This window comes from Lepidothrix coronata, unplaced genomic scaffold, assembly GCF_001604755.1.
Source record: "Lepidothrix coronata isolate B3197 unplaced genomic scaffold, Lepidothrix_coronata-1.0 Scaffold210, whole genome shotgun sequence".
Classification (NCBI taxonomy): domain Eukaryota; kingdom Metazoa; phylum Chordata; class Aves; order Passeriformes; family Pipridae; genus Lepidothrix; species Lepidothrix coronata.
This window is the reverse complement of record NW_016690390.1, coordinates 709,509-727,725: the sequence shown is the minus strand read 5'-3', so window position 1 is coordinate 727,725 and position 18,217 is coordinate 709,509. Positions and strand designations below refer to the sequence as shown.

General features: G+C 48.2%; 3 protein-coding genes across 10 annotated transcripts; 2 read left to right on the top strand and 1 right to left on the bottom strand.

Moving 5' to 3' along the window:
• Window positions 1-2,382: 2,382 nt before the first annotated feature.
• On the top strand, window positions 2,383-6,600 carry SRSF2 (serine and arginine rich splicing factor 2). Of its 8 annotated transcripts, XR_001877732.1 has the most exons (6): window positions 2,383-2,518; window positions 2,680-3,088; window positions 3,623-3,933; window positions 4,288-4,391; window positions 5,054-5,163; window positions 5,679-6,600. XR_001877732.1 is itself a non-coding variant. In XM_017833062.1 (4 exons), the coding sequence occupies exons 2-3, from the start codon at window positions 2,727-2,729 to the stop codon at window positions 3,924-3,926; spliced, it is 666 nt and encodes a 221-aa protein (XP_017688551.1). In that variant the 5' UTR covers window positions 2,383-2,518; window positions 2,680-2,726; the 3' UTR covers window positions 3,927-3,933; window positions 5,054-6,600. The 8 variants fall into 8 exon arrangements, 3 of the variants coding, with proteins under 3 accessions (XP_017688551.1, XP_017688550.1, XP_017688548.1); XR_001877731.1 differs by lacking the exon at window positions 4,288-4,391; XR_001877730.1 differs by having other exon boundaries at window positions 5,054-6,600.
• A 288-nt stretch (window positions 6,601-6,888) lies between these two features.
• On the bottom strand, window positions 6,889-8,532 carry METTL23 (methyltransferase like 23). Its single transcript, XM_017833058.1, has 5 exons — window positions 8,455-8,532; window positions 8,259-8,363; window positions 7,947-8,184; window positions 7,534-7,618; window positions 6,889-7,211 (listed from the first exon to the last, which is right to left on the bottom strand). The coding sequence occupies exons 1-5, from the start codon at window positions 8,530-8,532 to the stop codon at window positions 7,010-7,012; spliced, it is 708 nt and encodes a 235-aa protein (XP_017688547.1). The 3' UTR covers window positions 6,889-7,009.
• Window positions 8,533-8,990: 458 nt separating this feature from the next.
• Window positions 8,991-17,795, top strand: JMJD6 (arginine demethylase and lysine hydroxylase). Its single transcript, XM_017833080.1, has 7 exons — window positions 8,991-9,250; window positions 10,005-10,393; window positions 13,223-13,509; window positions 14,835-14,970; window positions 15,088-15,226; window positions 15,871-15,998; window positions 17,593-17,795. The coding sequence occupies exons 1-7, from the start codon at window positions 9,122-9,124 to the stop codon at window positions 17,627-17,629; spliced, it is 1,245 nt and encodes a 414-aa protein (XP_017688569.1). The 5' UTR covers window positions 8,991-9,121; the 3' UTR covers window positions 17,630-17,795.
• Window positions 17,796-18,217: the final 422 nt, after the last annotated feature.

Sequence of the window (18,217 nt, the reverse complement as noted above, 5' to 3'; positions counted from 1 at the left end):
TATTTAGCTGAACTCAAACACACAAAGTCATTTCCAAAGGGCAAATGAATCCCACCTTGGAGAAACTCCGGACTTCAGTGCCACCAACACACACACTCGGTGCTGTTGCTTCTGCCTTTCCTTGTCTCGGTGACTCAGGAGAGGAGAGAGTCTTCATAATCTTTCCCTGCTTTGTCTCAAGGAAAAGCTTTTGGGTTTAGCAATTACATAGAATTATAGAATCCTGGAATCACAGACTGGTTTGGGTTGCAAGGGACCTTAAAGCCTATCTTGTTCCATCCCCCTGCCATGGGGCAGGAACACCTTCCACTAGATCAGGTTGTTCCAAGCCCCGTCCAACCTGGCCTTGAACAATTGCAGGGGTGGAAGTGACACCCTTAATCTTTTATTTCACAGTATTTCTAAACAATAAACTCAAGATCAATTGATCTTTAGGTTGTGACGATCTCTGTTAGCACATCAGCTAAATTGGCAGAGGATCAGCCCAACCGAATGGTTGCTTTTTCCTCTTAACATCTTCTGTCCATTCTGTGGGGCCTCCAGGTTGGGATTGGAGTGTTCAGCTAAATCAGCTACACTTTAGTGCTGGCCAAAAAGACAGGGGAGGGAAATGCAGAATTGATTGAAGCAAATGACAAATCACCACATTTTACCTCTGCTGTCTGCAGTAAAAAGTTTAAACAAACAGAGGCCTCAAAGGGGAAAAGGGATCTTAGCCCAGGAGTTAGCAGGGCTCATTGGCAGAGCTTTAAACTTGAAAATTTGAAAGGGGACACCTTGACAGGTGGGATAGGTGGGCAGAGAAGAACTGTCTGAAGTTCAACAAAGGCAAGTGCAGGGTCCTGCACCTGGGAAGGAATAACCCCAGACTCCAGCACAGGCCGGGGCTGACCGGCTGGAAAAGCAGCTCTGTGGAGATGGAGTGGGGGGTCCTGGTGGACAACGAGCTGTCCATGGCTCAGCAGTGCCCAGGCAGTACAAGAACTGAGAGAAAGGGACACAGGAAACTTCCGCTGTCATTATAAGACAATTACTGTAAAGGTAAACTTCAAATTTCTAATTTGAAAAAGGGTTTTTAAGCAGAAGTCTCTGGAGGAAAAAAAAGGAACAAGCATGAAGCAATACAAAATGCGAAACTAAAACTATTTGATTTCTTAAGTCATTTAGCAGGAAACAAACAGCTGTTTCTGGTTTTGCACTTATGTCACTGCTTACTTTTATACTTCTTCAGTGCAAAATAAGATTAAATACAGTTACAGTAAGACTAAGACTTTAAATTCTAATACTGAAATTGCTTTCTCATATCAATACTGTGACTGAACAAATCAGAAGGAAATGGTCTTGTTTCTTTACTCTTTTTTTAACATTGTATCATGAAACAGATGGCTAGAAACTTTTAACACTGTTGTGCGATAAGAACTAGGTATTGCAGTTCATTCATGGGGTTTGGGCATTTTATTCAGTGCTTGAAGTGACATAGCAACAACTTTTGAGGCAGGGGAACAGCTTTCACAGAATTCCCCGGGCAAAACTGTGGGAGCCTGCTTGTCATCCTTACACAAGGGGTGTGCAAGTCTTCTCCTTTGCTCCAATTCCAGTGCATGCTGCCACAGCACGAGTTTGCAGAGCAGGCTGGGGTACGGAGGATTTTAATGTTTTCTCGCTCAGCTCCCACATGCACCGATAAGCTGCGTATCCATCGAGGCACATCCAGAGCTGGAGGGACCGAGGAGGCTTCACGGGGCACCGCTGCCGGCAGGAGGTGAAGAAGAGCCCGCGGAGAGCCCGCACCGGGCCGCCTGGTCCCTCACGGCGGCCACCGGAGCACAGCGGAGCGGGAGCAGGAATGGCACGGAGCTCCCACAGCAGCTGTCCCGGGAGAACCGCCCTCACAGAGCGCCGGACAAGCGCCCTGAACCGACTCCTCTCATGAGGCCGAGCCCCGACCCGCCACCGCCCCTCATGACTCTGCCCTCACAGCTCTCCCCGTCCGCCATTTTAAACCGTCCCCTCCCTCCCGCGCCACAACCGACTCCCTTCACCATCGCTTTTTTTTTTCCCCGCTGCGGCGGTTTCCCACCCCTCTGCCCCTTCACCACACGCGCACAGCCCTGCTCTTATTTCCTTTTCTTTTTATTATTGTTTTTCTTACGGTTTTCAACACATATTGTTCAAAAAAAAATAATTCCCCGCCTCCCCGGAGCTCTTCCGGGTCACAGCGGCGCCGTTTTCAGGGCCGCTTTCCAACGCAGGGGCGAATTATTAATTTAGGGGTGGATTCCCCGCGCTCCCCGCGGGACCACCTCGGAGAAAAGGGGTAAAAAGGGCTCCGGGCTCGGGGCGGCGGTGTCGTGGGCGGGGCGGCTCCGCGTTTCCCTTCCGGGGTCCCGCCGGCCATTTTGTGGCGTTAAGCCGCGCGCGCGGGCGGTTCCCCCTCATTTCCTCTCCGCGGCGGACGGGACGGGGCGGCTGCTCCTGGCGCTTCGCTCCGGCCTCGGGCCGCCCCTCGGACCCTGAGGTTGGTGCTGCTCCCTGCGGGCCCCGCGGGCTTTTCCCTATGCGCTGTAGTTCTCCTCGTTTCTGGGCTCTGCCGCGCCGCCGCCTCGGCGCTCGCCCCGCGGCGTGAGGCGCGTCGCCCTCAGGGCCGCGCCGGCTGCTGACCCCTCACATCGCCCTCAGGTTTATTCTCGTCGGCCGCCGCCGCCCCTCAGGGGCTCCAGCCCGCCATGAGTTACGGCCGCCCGCCGCCCGACGTGGAGGGCATGACGTCCCTCAAGGTGGACAACCTGACCTACCGCACCTCCCCGGACACCCTGCGGAGGGTCTTCGAGAAGTACGGCCGGGTGGGCGACGTCTACATCCCGCGGGACCGCTACACCAAGGAGAGCCGCGGCTTCGCCTTCGTGCGCTTCCACGACAAGCGGGACGCGGAGGACGCGATGGACGCGATGGACGGGGCGGTGCTGGACGGGCGGGAGCTCCGCGTGCAGATGGCCCGGTACGGCCGCCCGCCCGACTCGCACCACAGCCGCCGCGGGCCGCCGCCCCGCCGGTACAGCAGCAGCGGGTACGGCCGCCGCAGCCGCAGGTGAGCAGCGAACTTACGGCAGTAGATGGGGGGACGAGGCTTAGGTCCTAGCGGGCGTAGCGGGGGCCGCGTGTTTGTGTATTGGTTGCCTAGAGAGGTGGTGGAGTCTCCCGCACTGGGGATACTCGGGCAGCCGAGTACACGACATAATCATGTGCTCCGGGATGACCCTGCTTGAGGAGGGAGTGTAGACCAGATGACCCTCTGCGGTCCCTGCCAACCTGACCGGTTCTGTGATTCTTTAGCCTTTTCCCACTGAGTTTCGCGGCGGGGTTGGGCGGGGGGAGTAGGGGCTTAGTAGCGAAGGCACATATGGTCCCCTCGGAGTGGAAGGTTTTTGCCCGTAGTAAATTTAGCCCCCGGCCACTCGCTCTGAACAATGGCGCCCTCTTAACGCTCGTTTTCTTGCCCACGTGCGTCCTGTCCCGCCCTCCCTGTCCCGCGGCACTCGCTGGATTCTGCGCTGCCCGTGAGCAACTTTTAACGCGTCTTTTTTTTTTTTTCTTTTTCCTTCCCCTTCCTGGCATGTTTTAGCCCTAGAAGACGCCGTCGCAGCCGATCTAGAAGCAGGAGCCGCTCTAGATCCCGCAGTCGGTCCCGCTACAGCCGATCCAAATCCCGGTCTCGTACACGCTCTCGGTCTCGCTCCACCTCCAAGTCCAGGTCTGCCAGGAGATCCAAGTCAAAGTCCTCATCTGTCTCCAGATCTCGGTCCAGGTCAAGATCCCGGTCCAGATCTAGAAGCCCTCCCCCTGCTTCAAAGAGGGAATCCAACTCTAGATCCAGATCTAAGAGCCCTCCCAAGTCTCCGGAAGAAGAAGGAGCTGTATCCTCCTAGGAACATGGTAATGTACCTCGGGATCAGCACATGTTGCATGTTACTTTATTAGAGCACTTAGGTGGGGTGTTGGGTAGTTCTTAGAGCATTAATAGCCTGAACCAAGTGAATCCTAACGGGGCACACTGTTAGTTGTTGGTTTTGGTTTTTTTTTTCCTGAGCAGTGCTTTTTGGTTATTGGTTTAGGGAAGTTATTACTGAAGGGTTTTCTACGGAAATATTTTTTTTTTTCTACAGAGAAAATGTTTTATTGCGAGATTAATGCCTTGGTTTTATTAAAATATTGTATGAGACGCAACCTATGATGCAAATGACTATTTCTTACTGTATTTATCCAACATCTGCATTTTCCCCTTTAAAGCTGCGGTCTCCTGTTTGCTAAAAGAATATTGGCCAGTATTGCAGATTTTAACTGATTTGGCTGATCCTCCAGGGACCAGTTTCTGTGGGCGTGTGTTGGAGCAGGTTTGTCTTACACTGTTAAAGATACACTATCCTTTTAGAACGGAAGATCGGTTCAGTGGCCGTTGTACTGACTGGAGGTAATAAGTGTCCTAGAAAAGGGGCAAATTCCTTGGCAACGAGAAAACCACGGAAACTAGTTTTTCCTCAAGTCGACATCTTGGAAGAGGCATCTAAGGATACACTGGGTGGGGAAAGGATAGTGTGTCTTTAACCCTTCAAACTGTTTGGTCCTGTTTTTTAAAAGGAAAGGGCCTAAGCTAGCTCTGGAGTTAGATAATTGTAGCAAAACTAGTCACGTTTTCTGTTTTGAACGCTACTTAAGAGTTTAGTTAAGTCTTTATGAAGAAGTATTAGCTTTGTTAACTTTTATATAGCTTTTAATAATCGATTGTTGAACAGGCTGAATTGAAGTTAATGGTGGCTTGATCTACAGCCTGGTGCTTGTTCTCCTTTGTAACTAAATACTCTGACAGAACCTTACATTTGGCCTCTGAAGTAAAGCGACACAAGGGGGGGGAGGTGGAACACTGTGGAAATTCCTAAAACTTAAAATTAACTTAGGCAAAGCCAGTTGAAACACAACTAGAAGTATCCCTGAAGTCATCCACACCCAAAACAGACAAGGTAGAAACCTGGCTGAACTTTCTTTTCTTCAAACCTAGATGCTTCAGCTAAATGAGAACCCACATAAAGGACGCCTTTGGGGGGAAAAGATCGCTTGAGTCTTCAGCCCATTGGAGAGACCCTGGCCGAGCAACCAGCTGTTGAAAAGGTTATTTTGTAACATTTTGTCTAACTTTTTACTTGTTTAAGTTGCGCCTCAAGTGGCAGATTTTACATTTCTATGTGCCATTTTGTTGCTGTTATTCAAATTTCTTGTAATTTAGTGAAGTGAACGACTACCGATTTCATTATTGGCTTGGATATTTGAGGTAAAACTTCATTTTTGTTTATATAGTGCTGACTTCTATTGGAAATTAAAACCGATGGTAACTTGCTGCCTCCAGTTTCATACTGAGGAACCATGCAGCCATTATATGCCGAGTAGCTAACTGTCAGAAAGTATTCTCAATTTTGTTTTTATTCCTTAAAATTCTACAGAACTTCAATTTGAAACTTAACTGTAAATGCTTTTTTTTTTTTTTAAAGAAAAAACAACTTTGCATTAAAATAGTATCTTCAAATTCAAAATTGGTAGAAATCTTTTCAGGTGACAGTTGATATATGAAAGGATTGTTTTATCAGACTCAATTCTAATCTCTTCTCTTATGTATTTTTGTGCACTAGGCGCAGTTGTGTAGCAGTTGAGTAATGCTGGTTAGCTGTTAAGGTGGCGTGTTGCAGTGCAGAGTGCTTGGCTGTTTCCTGTTGTCTCCTGATTGCTCCTGTGTAACGATGCCTTGTCGTGCAGAAACAAATGGCTGTCCAGTTAATTAAAATGCCTGACAACTGCACTTCCAGTCACCCGGGCCTTGCGTAAAAAATATGGAGCATACAGTGAGCACATCTAGCTGATGATATACACACCTTATTATTTCCAGAATGGTAAAACTTACCAACCTACATATATGAACTTACATATGAGATATGTAATGTTAAGAACAGAAATGGTTCATTCCTTTGTAAGTACTGATTGGTGTATCTTTTGCTTAAGATATTCTGTACTATACCCACTGTCTCTGTAGTTAATATTAAACATTTTTCTGTGTTAACTTTTCTCAACTTAATGTCTTGGGTCAGCTTATTTTTAGCTTGAAAAGATTTCTGCAATTATACTGTCTATGTTTAACTTCTATATAGTAACTGAATGCATTCTACTGCTTATAAATTTTATCCACCGGGGTTGCTTTTAAATTACTGTGGGCAAACTCAAATTAGTATTGTGACTAACCCGACGTTGTGTGGCAAGTGTTGCACACCAGGCTGTGAACACTGACCCAGCCAGGTCCTGGGGTGTTGTGGAAGGTCCACACTGAGCAGTACTAATTGCATTGCTGTGTGCTTGCCCAGGCTGCTGCTTGATGGGGGCTGATCTTACAGTGATGATTTTTCTTGATTTGGTACCAAATGAATTGTAACTTCAACCATCCTGTGTCAAGGGTTATTGTAATGCCTTGTTAATTTTATGCATGTATGTTAAATGGGAATGGAAACATCTGAACGCTGGCAGTATGGCTTTTGTGGAGGATTAAAAGTACTTTTCTACAAACTGGGGAGTTTGTATGTTCCAGATTAGCACAGTCTACACACACTCATTTACAAAGGGGCTGGCTTTTGTATGTGGATCCCAGGATTCCCAGTCTGACGAATTCCTGGGGCTTGTTTTTAATTTGAAAGAGTGCAGTTACCTTTCCATTGCTGAAGTTGTGGATTTAGGTTGGATCTCATGGATTTCCAGGCTAAGCTGTGTTGTGTAGTGGCTTGACACAATGGAATTGAGTCTCTGAACTATTTCATGGGCTTTGGGGAGGAGCACAAATTTCTCATAAGCCATAGCTGGAAAAAAACAAACAGCTTTATTTTTACAATGCATGTTTTAAGAATTAACTGCTTCCCAGAAATAGACACAAGGTTTGCTGTAAACAGGACTGTTTTCTGCAGATCAGAACAGCTGAGTATCACCTTGTACTGGAACCTAAAGTGGAATAAACTGAAGTGCCCTCTGACTGTGCCAGTGAGATGATCATCATTTCGATTGTGTGCCTTCCTGGGAGAGACGAGCTGGCCAAGTGCTCCTTGTCTGCACCGAAGGAGTGTAGGGGAACGTGGATGCTCCTCAGGTTCCATTTGCAGAGCAGAGCCTCGATAGACCAGTCAGCACTGAGGGGAGGATATACAGCATGTGAAAATGTAACCCAAGGTTACAACTGCTGCAGTAACTAACAGGCTGTCAGCAAACTTCAGTACAGCACAGATGGGTTTGTAAGAGTTTTCTAGGCAACAGCAAATTGAGGGTTCTTGGATTACTTTCAGGTTTGGCTGCTTTTGCCTGCTACCCCCAGGATTTACTGGGCTAATAGCAGCCTCATGCACAGTAAGGAGCTTTTCTGAGTCAGAGCAGTGGTGCCTCTGAGAAGTTAACACTTGTCAAAAGCTGAGACAGGAATTAAGGTTTGAGTCCTAAATATGGAAAAGATTTTACCTTCGGACTTGATAAGTAGTCCAGAACTGAGCATGTGGATTCTTCTCCAGCAAGAAGTAAATTGTAGTTAAAATATCTTCAAAGTCTGTGCAGTTTGGGGAGATAAAGCAGTCTGGGTTAGCCTCTGGATTCCAGGTATAGAGAAATCTGTCTGGTTCTATGAAATGGGAATTAAAAAATTAAACAAGCAGATTACATCTGTATGGGAGAACTGAGATACAGGGTCTGAAGCATTTAGTTATTACTCCATTTTCTATTCCCCCTCAGTTGTATTTCTGACAGTTCAGAACTAGAATAACAAGGTCAGTAGCACAGTGTCACCCGATCCCTCCACAGTGTTCCCAGCATTACTTGGCCACCATCTCCTCGCCGCTTGTCACAAACCAAAGATACCTGAGAGAGCATTAACATACCTTTGGGGTCAAAAAAGACATCTGAGCCTAAAATAATGTCTACAGGAGCAAGAGCGAGCAGCTCTGGCGATACGCGGCCCCAGGTGAGCCCGATGACGGGCACGTGTGGCAGGCGGTTGCTGAGGCAGCTGCGGCGGCAGCTCTGCAGGCAGCAGGGCAGCTCCTCGCTGTCCGACAGGGTCACCTGCGCGCCGCACCGGGCGGCCACCACGCCCGGCAGGCTCACACCGGCTCCGATCTGCAACCACAGCGTGTCCGTGGGGTCGGGCCCGCGGGCACCCGCGAGGTGTCGGGGTGCGGGCAGGGCCGTACCTCCAGCACTCGCCTGCCGGGCAGGCTCCGCCGCTGCGCCCACACGTACTGCGCCAGGACCACGGCGCTGGGCCACGCGTACAGCCCGTACTGCGAGTCCAGCACCTGCAACACACGGGGCGGGGCGCTGGGCCGGTGTTCCCAGGTACCCCCGCTATTCCCGGGGATCCCCGGCATTCCCGGCTGTCCCCGGTACCTCGGGCACACGCACGGCCAGCGCCGCCGGACCCTCCTCGAAGCGGTACCGCCGCGCGCGCCGCCGCGGCTCCGCCATGGAACCAATGGCGGGCGGACACGTGAGGGCGCCGGGCTGCGCCGGCCAATCGGCGCCTCCTTTCGCCGTGACGTCACGCGGAGCGCCGCTGCGGGTGACGATGGCGGCGCCTGCCCCGGGCACCGCTGGCACACCGGGCCGCGCCCGCCCGCGCCGCCGCCCCGCCGGGACGCTGCGGGCGCCTCCGCGGGCCGGGGCTGGGAGAGCAGAGGAAGCCGGGTGATGCGCGGCCGGCCCGCCGCTGTCAGCAGAGCAGCAAGCGCGGAGCGCGGGCCCGCCGCGGGACGGGGAGCGGCGGCGGGGGATCCCCGGGGCTGCCAAGGGCGCCCGCGCTCCCTCCGCGCTGCCCTTCCTCAACATGGCGGCGCGGGGGCGCCGCTTCCCCGGCCCCGGCCAATTAACGTCGGGGCGTGGCGGAAACCGCGGCACAACCAACCAATGGGAGCGCGGCGGGGGCGGGGCCGCGGTCACAGCGGCGGCACCGGGTGAAATTTCTGGAAGGTGCGGCCGGAACGGGGCCGGCACCGGGAGCGGGATCCGGGGAAGGTGACGGCGGGTGGTGACGGCCCCCAGCACCGCCGCCGCCGTCATGAACCACAAGAGCAAGAAGCGGATCCGCGAGGCGAAGCGCAGCGCCCGCCCGGAGCTGAAGGACTCGCTGGACTGGACCCGCCACAACTACTGCGAGACCTTCCCCCTGAGCCCCGCCGCCTGCAAGGTCTGAGGGGAGAGAGAACGATGGGAATGGGATGGGGGAGAATAGGGAGGGGGGTACGACTGGAGGAGTCCTGAAGGGAACGGAGGGCGCCTAAGCGTCTTGGGGGGGACACGAGTGAGGAAATTGGAGGGAGTCCTGGGGGGAATAAGGAGGTCCTAAGGGAACGGGAAGGGGAAATGACCCTCCTGAGGGGGGACTGGGTGGCCTGAGAAGAATGAGGGTCAGAGGGTAAGGGTGCGGAAGGGGGGATGAAAGGATTGGAGTTGCCTGAAGGGGGGGTCTGAAGGGAAGGGGCCCTTTCCCGAGGCCGAGGTTGCCCCAGAGCTGGCGGGGCTCTCCGCTGGGAGGGAGAGGTTCGGGAGGGGGAGGACAAGCAGCACCCACGTTTTTTAATTCCCTCCACGTGGCGAGGGGTGCGGGGAGGTGCGGGCCCGCCGGGGTGGGATGGGCACCCATATAATTCCCTGGAGTCCTCCCTTGTGTCCTCAGGGGGTGGAATGCGGCAGTGGACGTGTCAGCCGAAAGGGCAGCGTGGCCTCGATGGGGAGCAGTGCCAAAGGCTTCAGGCTGCCCGTGACACTGGTGTGTGCGGGGAGCGGGCCAGGAGGAACAGGGCTGCAGCCTCGGGGAGCTTAAAATAACACGTAGGCAGCTCCGTCCCCTCGCGGTGTGTGAAGCTCCCCCACTGGGAAGCGCGGTCCTAGGACGTCAGCCTGTCCTGATATCTGTTCTGCTTCCCTCCCCGGTCTCACAGGATAACGTGGAGAGGGCAGATGCGCTCCAGCTGACGGTGGAGGAGTTTGTTGAGCGCTATGAAAAGCCTTACAAGCCCGTGGTGTTGCTGAACGCCCAGGTGGGCTGGTCTGCCCAGGAGAAGTGGACGCTGGAGCGGCTGAAACGCAAATACAGGAACCAGAAGTTCAAGTGTGGGGAGGACAATGACGGTTACTCTGTGAAGATGAAGATGAAGTACTACATAGAGTACATGGAAACCACACGTGATGACAGCCCCCTGTACATCTTTGACAGCAGTTATGGGGAGCACCCCAAGCGCAGGAAACTCCTGGAGGACTATAAAGTACCCAAATTCTTCACCGATGATCTCTTTCAGTATGCAGGGGAGAAACGGCGGCCACCCTACAGGTACAGTGCAGGGACAGCAAGACAAAAAGGGCTATTTCTCACCTCCTTGGCTATTCCTGAATAGCTGTGATTGTCTCACATTAAAAAAAAAAGTACAGCTTTAATTTGTCTCTTAAAATAAGAGTGTAAATCTGTAATCCAGAGGAAGAGAAGATTTGTGTGTAGCAAATTCTTGTTCTCCCACCAGAGCTGCTACAAGTTTATGGTATTTTTTCCTTTTTTTTTTTTCCTTTTTGTTAAGTCAGTTTACATCACTTCTTAGATTTTTTAAAATTTACATAGTTACTGAAAGATATGAAGATTGATTTCTTGCTCTGTGTGCCTTCTGGCTCTCAAATTTTAAGTACCTCAGGACTGGCTCCTGGGTTTTGCACCAGTGGCTTATGTACAGTGTGGAATTTTGTTTAATTATGAGTCAGTCCTTTTAAGGTAAAGATCTTAAACTAGATTAGGATCTAGTGTAGGACTAGTTCTTAGCTTTCCTTCAGATGATTTTGAGAGAGAACAATATTTTACATCCATGTAGTCTTTTCAACTCTATTTTTTCTTCAGATTGGAAAAGGATTGAAACAACTCTTCATTCATGAATTCAAACGCAACAACCTTGTATTTTCACTGTTAGATATAAAAGCCATTTCTCTCTATGTTGATGCAACACTTCATAGCAGTATGAGCGTGAGCTGAACCCTCCCAAGTAATTAAAGTCTTTATAGCAACATTATAATTGTCAGACAATGCCTTTTGCCCTCTGAGTGACATGAGGCTCTGATGTGGTTTATTTAAATAAAACAGAACAAGTCATGAATCATGTACTTCCCTCTGCACTCTCTCACGTGTCTGTAGTCCAGTTGTGCTTTTGCAGGAGTGAAGCAGGAGCTTAATTCCATTTAAGATCACTGAAGTGGGCTTTTTTACAGTGTTGTAGCAGATGCTTTTTATAAAGCTCTTCTAAGAACGTACTACTGTGGTTGAACACAAAAGCACAGTAGTCTGTAGTAGAAACTGAACACACAGGACTGGGAATCATTTATCTAAGTTACAGGTAAACAAGATAATCTGGTTGTGATTCATTTATATTGGTGTCTCTCTCCCCCACACCCTCCCCACCTACATGCACATGCTGAGCCTCTTTGTGATCTTGGTATTCACATTTCTTGTACTTTGTTCAGGAAAATGTGGGTTTGTTTCTGGCTGTTGCTGTTTTTTTGAGAGATGAGTGGTGCACGAGAGAGCACACTGATGCCTCCTGGAATTAGAGGGTTCATCTGGGTACAGAAATGGATGAAGAGTGCCCAGGACTTTCAGAGCATAATTGAAAATCTGACAGGAAATGGTACAAATCATATGATGAGGATATGACCTGTACAGGTTGGCCTCTGAATTGAGAGGTGTGTGATAGTGTGTAGACCTTAAAGTAAGAACTGGTGCTGTTCAAAGCATTTTTATTGGTGTTGTTCCTCTCTAAGATAAAGACAGTAATTTTTGGAAGCCATTGGCTGAAGCAGCTCTTTTAGTTTGGGGAGAGGGGTTGGGGTTTGCTTTCAGATCGAATTTAGGACACAAGAAGTTTTTAACGGTAAATTTGATGTCTTGTGGCAAATTGGGTTTTGTTCATTGTAAGTTAATTGCCTGTAGGAAGATGCTGGTAAATGACAGTGTTGCTAAATAAGGGTTTTAAAACCTGCATGTGTAGATTCGGGTTATTGTCAGGAAAATTGTATTGAGCAGTGCATCTGTCTGTGCCAGTCAGATCTCCATGAGTTTAATGTTTTCTGTCTTCTTAGTGAAAGCCTTGACTGTTCTGCTTGTGGTTTAACCAGCTTTCCAAGGCTAATATGAATCTGAAGAGCGAGCTGACAATAGAAATTATGAACACCTGCTTGTTTACAGCTCCTTTGTGAAGAAGGAAGAAAGCAGCTTGATAATCAAACTTACAGTCCTTGACGACCAGCTTGATTTACACCTGCACTGGAAAGGGCAGATGGAGAACTTGCTGATTTCCAATATTTTCTGAACCTCTGCACTCCTGTTGCTGGGCATCACCTGCCTGTCAGCCACACCGTGGAGGGATCTTGCTGTTGCTGTAATTTCTATACTCTCTGCTACCAATCAAGCGTTTATTGCCATTTTTATCTCTTGATGCCTGGTGTTAAGTCACCTCACGCTACTTTTTCTAGATTAGATCTTACTGCTCCGTTAAGGGGAAATGAGCAGTTGAAGGTGCTGCTGCAGTTGAACAGATAGAGTAGATAAAGTCCTTTTGGAGAAATAAACCTTAAAAGTGGGAAATGGGAATGTACACCACAAATCCTGAACGGTCGCTGGGGAACAAACTCCACGTAGTCAAATGTTGGAATGAAAAGCCTGTTGTGACCAGAAGGCGCAGAAAGAGGCCAGGGTTGCGTAACTTGTTCTGTTCCTTGTGTTGCCTTTTGTTTGTTCCTCATTGTTCTGCAGTTCTGGATCTGCTTGAACAGCAAATTTTAGAAAACTGTAGGAGAATCCCCCTGCCCTAGATCCTAACACAGGCTGTTGTGACCTAACAGCATTCATTACCCTTGAAATCACTATATGTTGTACCGAAGAAATGTTTAAACCAAAATGCAGCTATGAAATATAAGAAGTTATCTTTGCTTTCTTATCCTGCAGTCGTTCATGTTGGTTTTTAGGTTAAACTCCCGTTGTATCTTTTTGCTGTAGCGTGAATCTAACAAAATCAGGAATGTGAATGAAAGAATTGTAACTATTTTGATTTCTAACTGTTTAATGTGAAGGAAGGGAGCTACTTGCTTGCTCTGTGACTAAAGGACTTCCTTTATTCCCATGCAGATGGTTTGTGATGGGCCCACCTCGATCTGGAACAGGAATTCACATCGATCCCTTGGGAACTAGTGCGTGGAATGCCTTAGTCCAGGGACATAAACGTTGGTGCCTGTTCCCAACCAGCACTCCCAGAGAGCTCATCAAAGTGACTCGAGAAGAGGGAGGGAACCAGCAGGACGAGGCAATCACTTGGTTCAACGTCATCTATCCTCGGACACAGCTTCCCACCTGGCCCCCCGAATTCAAACCCCTGGAAGTCTTACAGAAACCAGGCGAGACAGTCTTTGTGCCAGGTGTGTACAAATCTCTCCAGCAGGGAAATCTGGGAGAGAAAAGTGTGTTTTTAATATATTCATGTGTTACAGAGGTGAAGAGAGTATTTCAGCTTTTTTTATACAGCCCATCTCTTACAAATAAACTCTCCTGAGCTCTTTCAAAAGGGATACATAGTGCAATGCTTGTTTTGAGGCTATCCAGTTATTTTTGGAATGTCCCAAAATGTGTATGGCCTGTGGCATGGGATTGCATGTGGTACAGATGACAAAACAAGAGGGACTTGAGTGGCAGCATCACAGAAATGTGATCCTGTACTAAATTGCAGTAACAGGAAACTGTCTGGGCATAAAATAAGAAGTATTTGAGTACTAATAACTGTTAGACAAAAATGTTTGAGTTCACATGCACTGTAGCAAATTCATGACTGAATTTTGTAGCCTGGTTAGTTTGACTGCATGTGAATTTTTCTTAGCTGTGGGAAACGAACTACTTAAAGGCACTGACACCTTCCACCCACCTCTCTGTGGTTATGTTTCATCTTGCATTTGAAATCAAAAGCTAAAGAAAGCTCTGCTAAAGATGCCCTTCTCTTTGAGTGGCTGCCCACTGTGTGCCCATTGTAGCTGGGGGGTGAGGTGGTGGTGGATGAACACGTGAGTTCAGTGCCAAATTCTGAGCTCTGAATCTTGCATCATTTTAGTGCAGCACGGCCCTTAGTTTCTGTCCACATTGCTTGTCTCTGACATACAGCTGACTTCACGTGTGAAGAGTGCCTTGTGATTGTCTTGGCACTTATTAGTGACTCCTCAGTGTACCTTCTGTTAAGAGTTTGTAGCTGTCGGGTTCCATTAAACTGTTCCCTTAGTCTTTTATGAGACTATAAGTGGGTTGTAAGAACTTCACTGTCTATTTTTATCCTGTGTGGGGAAACGATTTTGCGTCTATTTTTAAATGAAAGGTTAGTCTGTAGTCATAAGAACCTTAGAAAATCAGCGTGGAAAGTGCTCTCCAGCTGGGCAGAAAGGGCCTCTGTGCTGTCTGGGTTACAATGGCTCCTGCTGTTAAATAAACCATCAGTAGCCAGTGTGTTGCTGTCAAGTCAGATCTTTTTGTGAGCTGGGTAATTTGGTCAGAGTGTGGAGCAGCCTTCTGTAACAAAACCTGTCAAGCACTGGAGTGAGAGCTGAAATTAGCCTGAGGAAAGGTAACATGGTGGCAAACTTGCTTGGTTGGGGGAAAGTAATGTCCAGTTTCCACCTGCACTATGGGAAAAGTGTTCTTGGCTGTTCTTGAACTTGCTCTCTGCCATGTAGCAGCAGTGGTCATTGGTGCTGTGTTTTAGGTGGCTGGTGGCATGTTGTTCTCAACCTTGACACGACTATTGCCATCACACAAAACTTTGCCAGCTGTACCAACTTCCCCGTGGTGTGGCACAAGACGGTGAGAGGGAGACCCAAACTGTCACGGAAATGGTACAGGTGAGAGGTTTAGTGGCTTTCTTTTCATGTTCTCTATTTAAAACAAAACCTAAAAATACTCATTTACACGCGGTGTTACAGTTCAAAGGCTAACCCTGAAATTTCAACTGTGTTTAGGATCCTAAAGCAGGAACATCCTGACTTGGCAGCCTTGGCTGATTCAGTTGACCTGCAGGAATCTACTGGTATTGCTTCCGACAGTTCGAGTGATTCTTCCAGTTCCTCAAGTTCCAGCTCCTCAGACTCTGATTCAGAGGTAATGCTTTTTACTGCAATAAGTGATCCATATTCTGAAATTATATTGCTTTTTCCATACCTGATCATGTGTCCTGATCCTAATTTTCCTGTCTTATGGAAGAAATTAATGGAAAGCACCTAAACAAATCTACATTGTGGAGGAGCGTGTGGTCTTAGCAGATTCTGTTTGCTGAAGTCTCTCTGTGTTGCTAAATGGATTTGGTTTGTTTGATCTGTGTCTGCGTTATATATGAATCTGTCACTCATTTAGCTAAGCCATGCTTTGTAAAATGGCCACAAAATGAATGTTCTAAAAATGGGGAGGAGGAACAAGATCCAAAACAGATGAGTTATGACAAGGGACTCTTCTAGGCACCTAAATCTATCAGGAGCCTCTGAGTCTGCTCTTGGAAGATGAGATCCTTCAAGGATCCAAAAGGAACACATTCACATTGTCTTGCCCCAGTCAGCTTTAGTCAGTGATGAAATCTAAGAACGTTCCTGATCCCAATCTTTAAGCGCTTAATTTGAAATTTGTTTCACGTGTTTAACCTCAAATAGCACGTTCTTCGAACGTGGATTATTCGGGGTTGCTGAGGCAGCTCTGACGGTGAATTCCACAGCACAGATTCTGAATTCTGGTTTCATCTTTCCACTCTTCAGTGTGACTCTGGCTCCGAGACAGAGGGGATGATGCACCGGAGGAAAAAGCGGAGGACGTGCAGCATGATGGGGAACGGGGACACAACCTCCCAGGACGACTGTGTGAGCAAAGAGCGCAGCTCCTCCAGGTGACCCGATGGCATCTGTTGTTTTTAAACAAGCACAAGACAAAGGCAGAGCTGGCAGACTTCAGATAGGTGATTCCTCAGGACAGAGGGATGGAGAGCAAGGGATTCCTTACAGGACATAAAGCAGTTGGCCAGTGGTGGTATCTTCCCTCCATGAGTTATTTTAATTGCTCCAAATGGAAAACTAATATTCTTGATATTTTTTAAAACTAGGGGTTTTATTTAATAAACAGTTTGTTTCTTTTCCTAGTTGTCTGTTTTAATAGAGGTAAGGATTTGATTTTATTTTTGCTTAGTGGTCTGAGAGGTGGAATGTTTTAACTGTGCTCTTCAGAGAGCACAAATGAATAGTGAACAGTTAAAGATGAGGAATGGTCAGGCAGGAGTCAGATTTCCCTGCCTTGTTCAAACAGAAAACCTTCAAGTAGTTGTACGGTTTTTCTTATTGTTGCCTTGATTATTTCAATTTGATCCACTGTTTTATCTGTTAAAGGCAAAAACTCATCCAAAATTCCAAATGTCTGTGTTTATATTTCAAATTAATAAATAAATGACAAGCAAGTTTCAGTCAATCTGGAAGGAGGGAACATTAATATTGCAGAACCAAGAATAGATATGCTTAGGGTAAAGTTGCTGAAGAAGGCAGTTCTCTGGACTTGCCAGGTTAAAAACAGTGGGACACTGGGAATCTGGGGTTATGCTGCAGGGAAGAACTTAGACATTCTCTGCTGAATGAAGCATTTTTCTCATGTAGCAGAGGCTTGCCAAAATTCTTAAGCAAATTCCTTGTGGCTTGGTTGCTGGACTGGCTGCCTGCCTGCAGTAGGGTGCTGGCTAGTTCCTGAGCTGTTGGATGCTGCAGGTTTGGCATGGATGCAAGTGCTGTGGTGACTTACTGTGTGGCCTGCTAAAGGTGGTGTGCAGCAGTAATTTACCTGAGGAATTCCATATTCCCAGCATTATGCCTGAATTCCCAGTGTAGGGTCCTGCCTGAAGTCCTGTGTGCTCCTGTACTGCTCCCTTGTTTTCAGGAGTTGCTCGTAACTGAATACAATTGAATTACAAGTACAGAGCATCATTAAACGTTGGGGAGAACTGTACTGACTGCTTGTTTTGCCCTGGAGGTTTTCACAATTTGTTTGTTACGACATTGTCAAATCCCATTTCAGCAGCCAGTGTGACTCCAGGCAGGGAACAAGCAGCAGGAGAGAACAAACCTTACTGCAGACCCTGGTTTAGAAAAAAACCTGTAAAAACGCAGACCTGTTCTTCTGAAAACCCTGTGCATTTTTAAATTGTTTGCAGTTCAAATTTTAAACTGAATACCTTAAATATTAAAAATTAGCACGTTGTCTAGAACATTTGCTTTCTGGGTTTCACTGTTCTTCCTCCTGCGTGTTGATTGTGAGGCTGGGTGGGCGTTCTGTTCCAGCTGTGTGATGGATTAGTTGATAGAAACGCTTCCAAACATGAAACCTTACCCTGCTTGTACAATTCTGGAGGAAGAAATAAGCCTGAAATTAATCTGCATGCTGCGATCTCGTGCCCTGATATGAGGGGAATGCTCAAAGGCAGTTGTACCTTTTTTTGACAGGATTAGGGAATCTTGCGGAGGCCGCAGCTACCCCTGAGAGATAACACCACCCGATCGAAGCTCCGTTAGCAGCCAGCCAGCTCTGTTCTACCCCCTCCTGCTTCTGTTTCTCACAGTCCTTACGTTTTTGTCACTCTTCCTCGATCCAGACATCTGTCTTCGTTATGTGCTGTCCAAGGTTGGCTCCTGAGTAGCTTGTAGGGGAATGCCCCACCACGTCCTTGTGCAATGCTTTGTCCCCCCTGCGCCCCGGGTGAGTGCACTATAACCCAGCCGTGGGTAAGGACACGCCGAGTATTTAATGGGTCACGTAACTGGCAAGGAAGACAACGGTCAGTTTTTAAAGAACTGTTTTTAAAACCAGCAGGTAAATAAAAGCCTGCCTTGCTTTGACACTGTCATATGTTTACATGTTGTCCTGTACACTTGAGGAAAGGAACACCAGCCCTGTTGGCCTAATGGGAACGTCCGGCGGATCTTGCACCGGAATTTCGGGAAGAAGGAGAAAGAAATTAGCTTCTGCAAGAACTGAGCTGTGGAAAATGGGTCTTTGGATCTTATCCTACTGCAGGAGAACGTTGCTGTCGGGGCTGGTGCTTCCGACTGCGGGTCACATAAAATCACA

Bases quoted from the DNA above. Each gene is read 5' to 3' on its own strand.
- JMJD6 (XM_017833080.1), top strand. From the start codon at position 9,122: ATGAACCACAAGAGCAAGAAGCGGATCCGCGAGGCGAAGCGCAGCGCC. The intron at 10,394-13,222 runs GTACAGTGCAGG...ATTCCCATGCAG, and splicing joins AAACGGCGGCCACCCTACAG to ATGGTTTGTGATGGGCCCAC. The intron at 15,999-17,592 runs GTGACCCGATGG...TTTTTTTGACAG, and splicing joins AAAGAGCGCAGCTCCTCCAG to GATTAGGGAATCTTGCGGAG.
- METTL23 (XM_017833058.1), bottom strand. From the start codon at position 8,532: ATGGCGGAGCCGCGGCGGCGCGCGCGGCGGTACCGCTTCGAGGAGGGT. The intron at 8,185-8,258 runs GTACGGCCCTGC...CTGTGGTTGCAG, and splicing joins CCGGCAGGCGAGTGCTGGAG to ATCGGAGCCGGTGTGAGCCT. The intron at 7,212-7,533 runs GTAAAATCTTTT...TCCTCCCCTCAG, and splicing joins ACTACTTATCAAGTCCGAAG to TGCTGACTGGTCTATCGAGG.
- SRSF2 (XM_017833062.1), top strand. From the start codon at position 2,727: ATGAGTTACGGCCGCCCGCCGCCCGACGTGGAGGGCATGACGTCCCTC. The intron at 3,089-3,622 runs GTGAGCAGCGAA...GGCATGTTTTAG, and splicing joins TACGGCCGCCGCAGCCGCAG to CCCTAGAAGACGCCGTCGCA.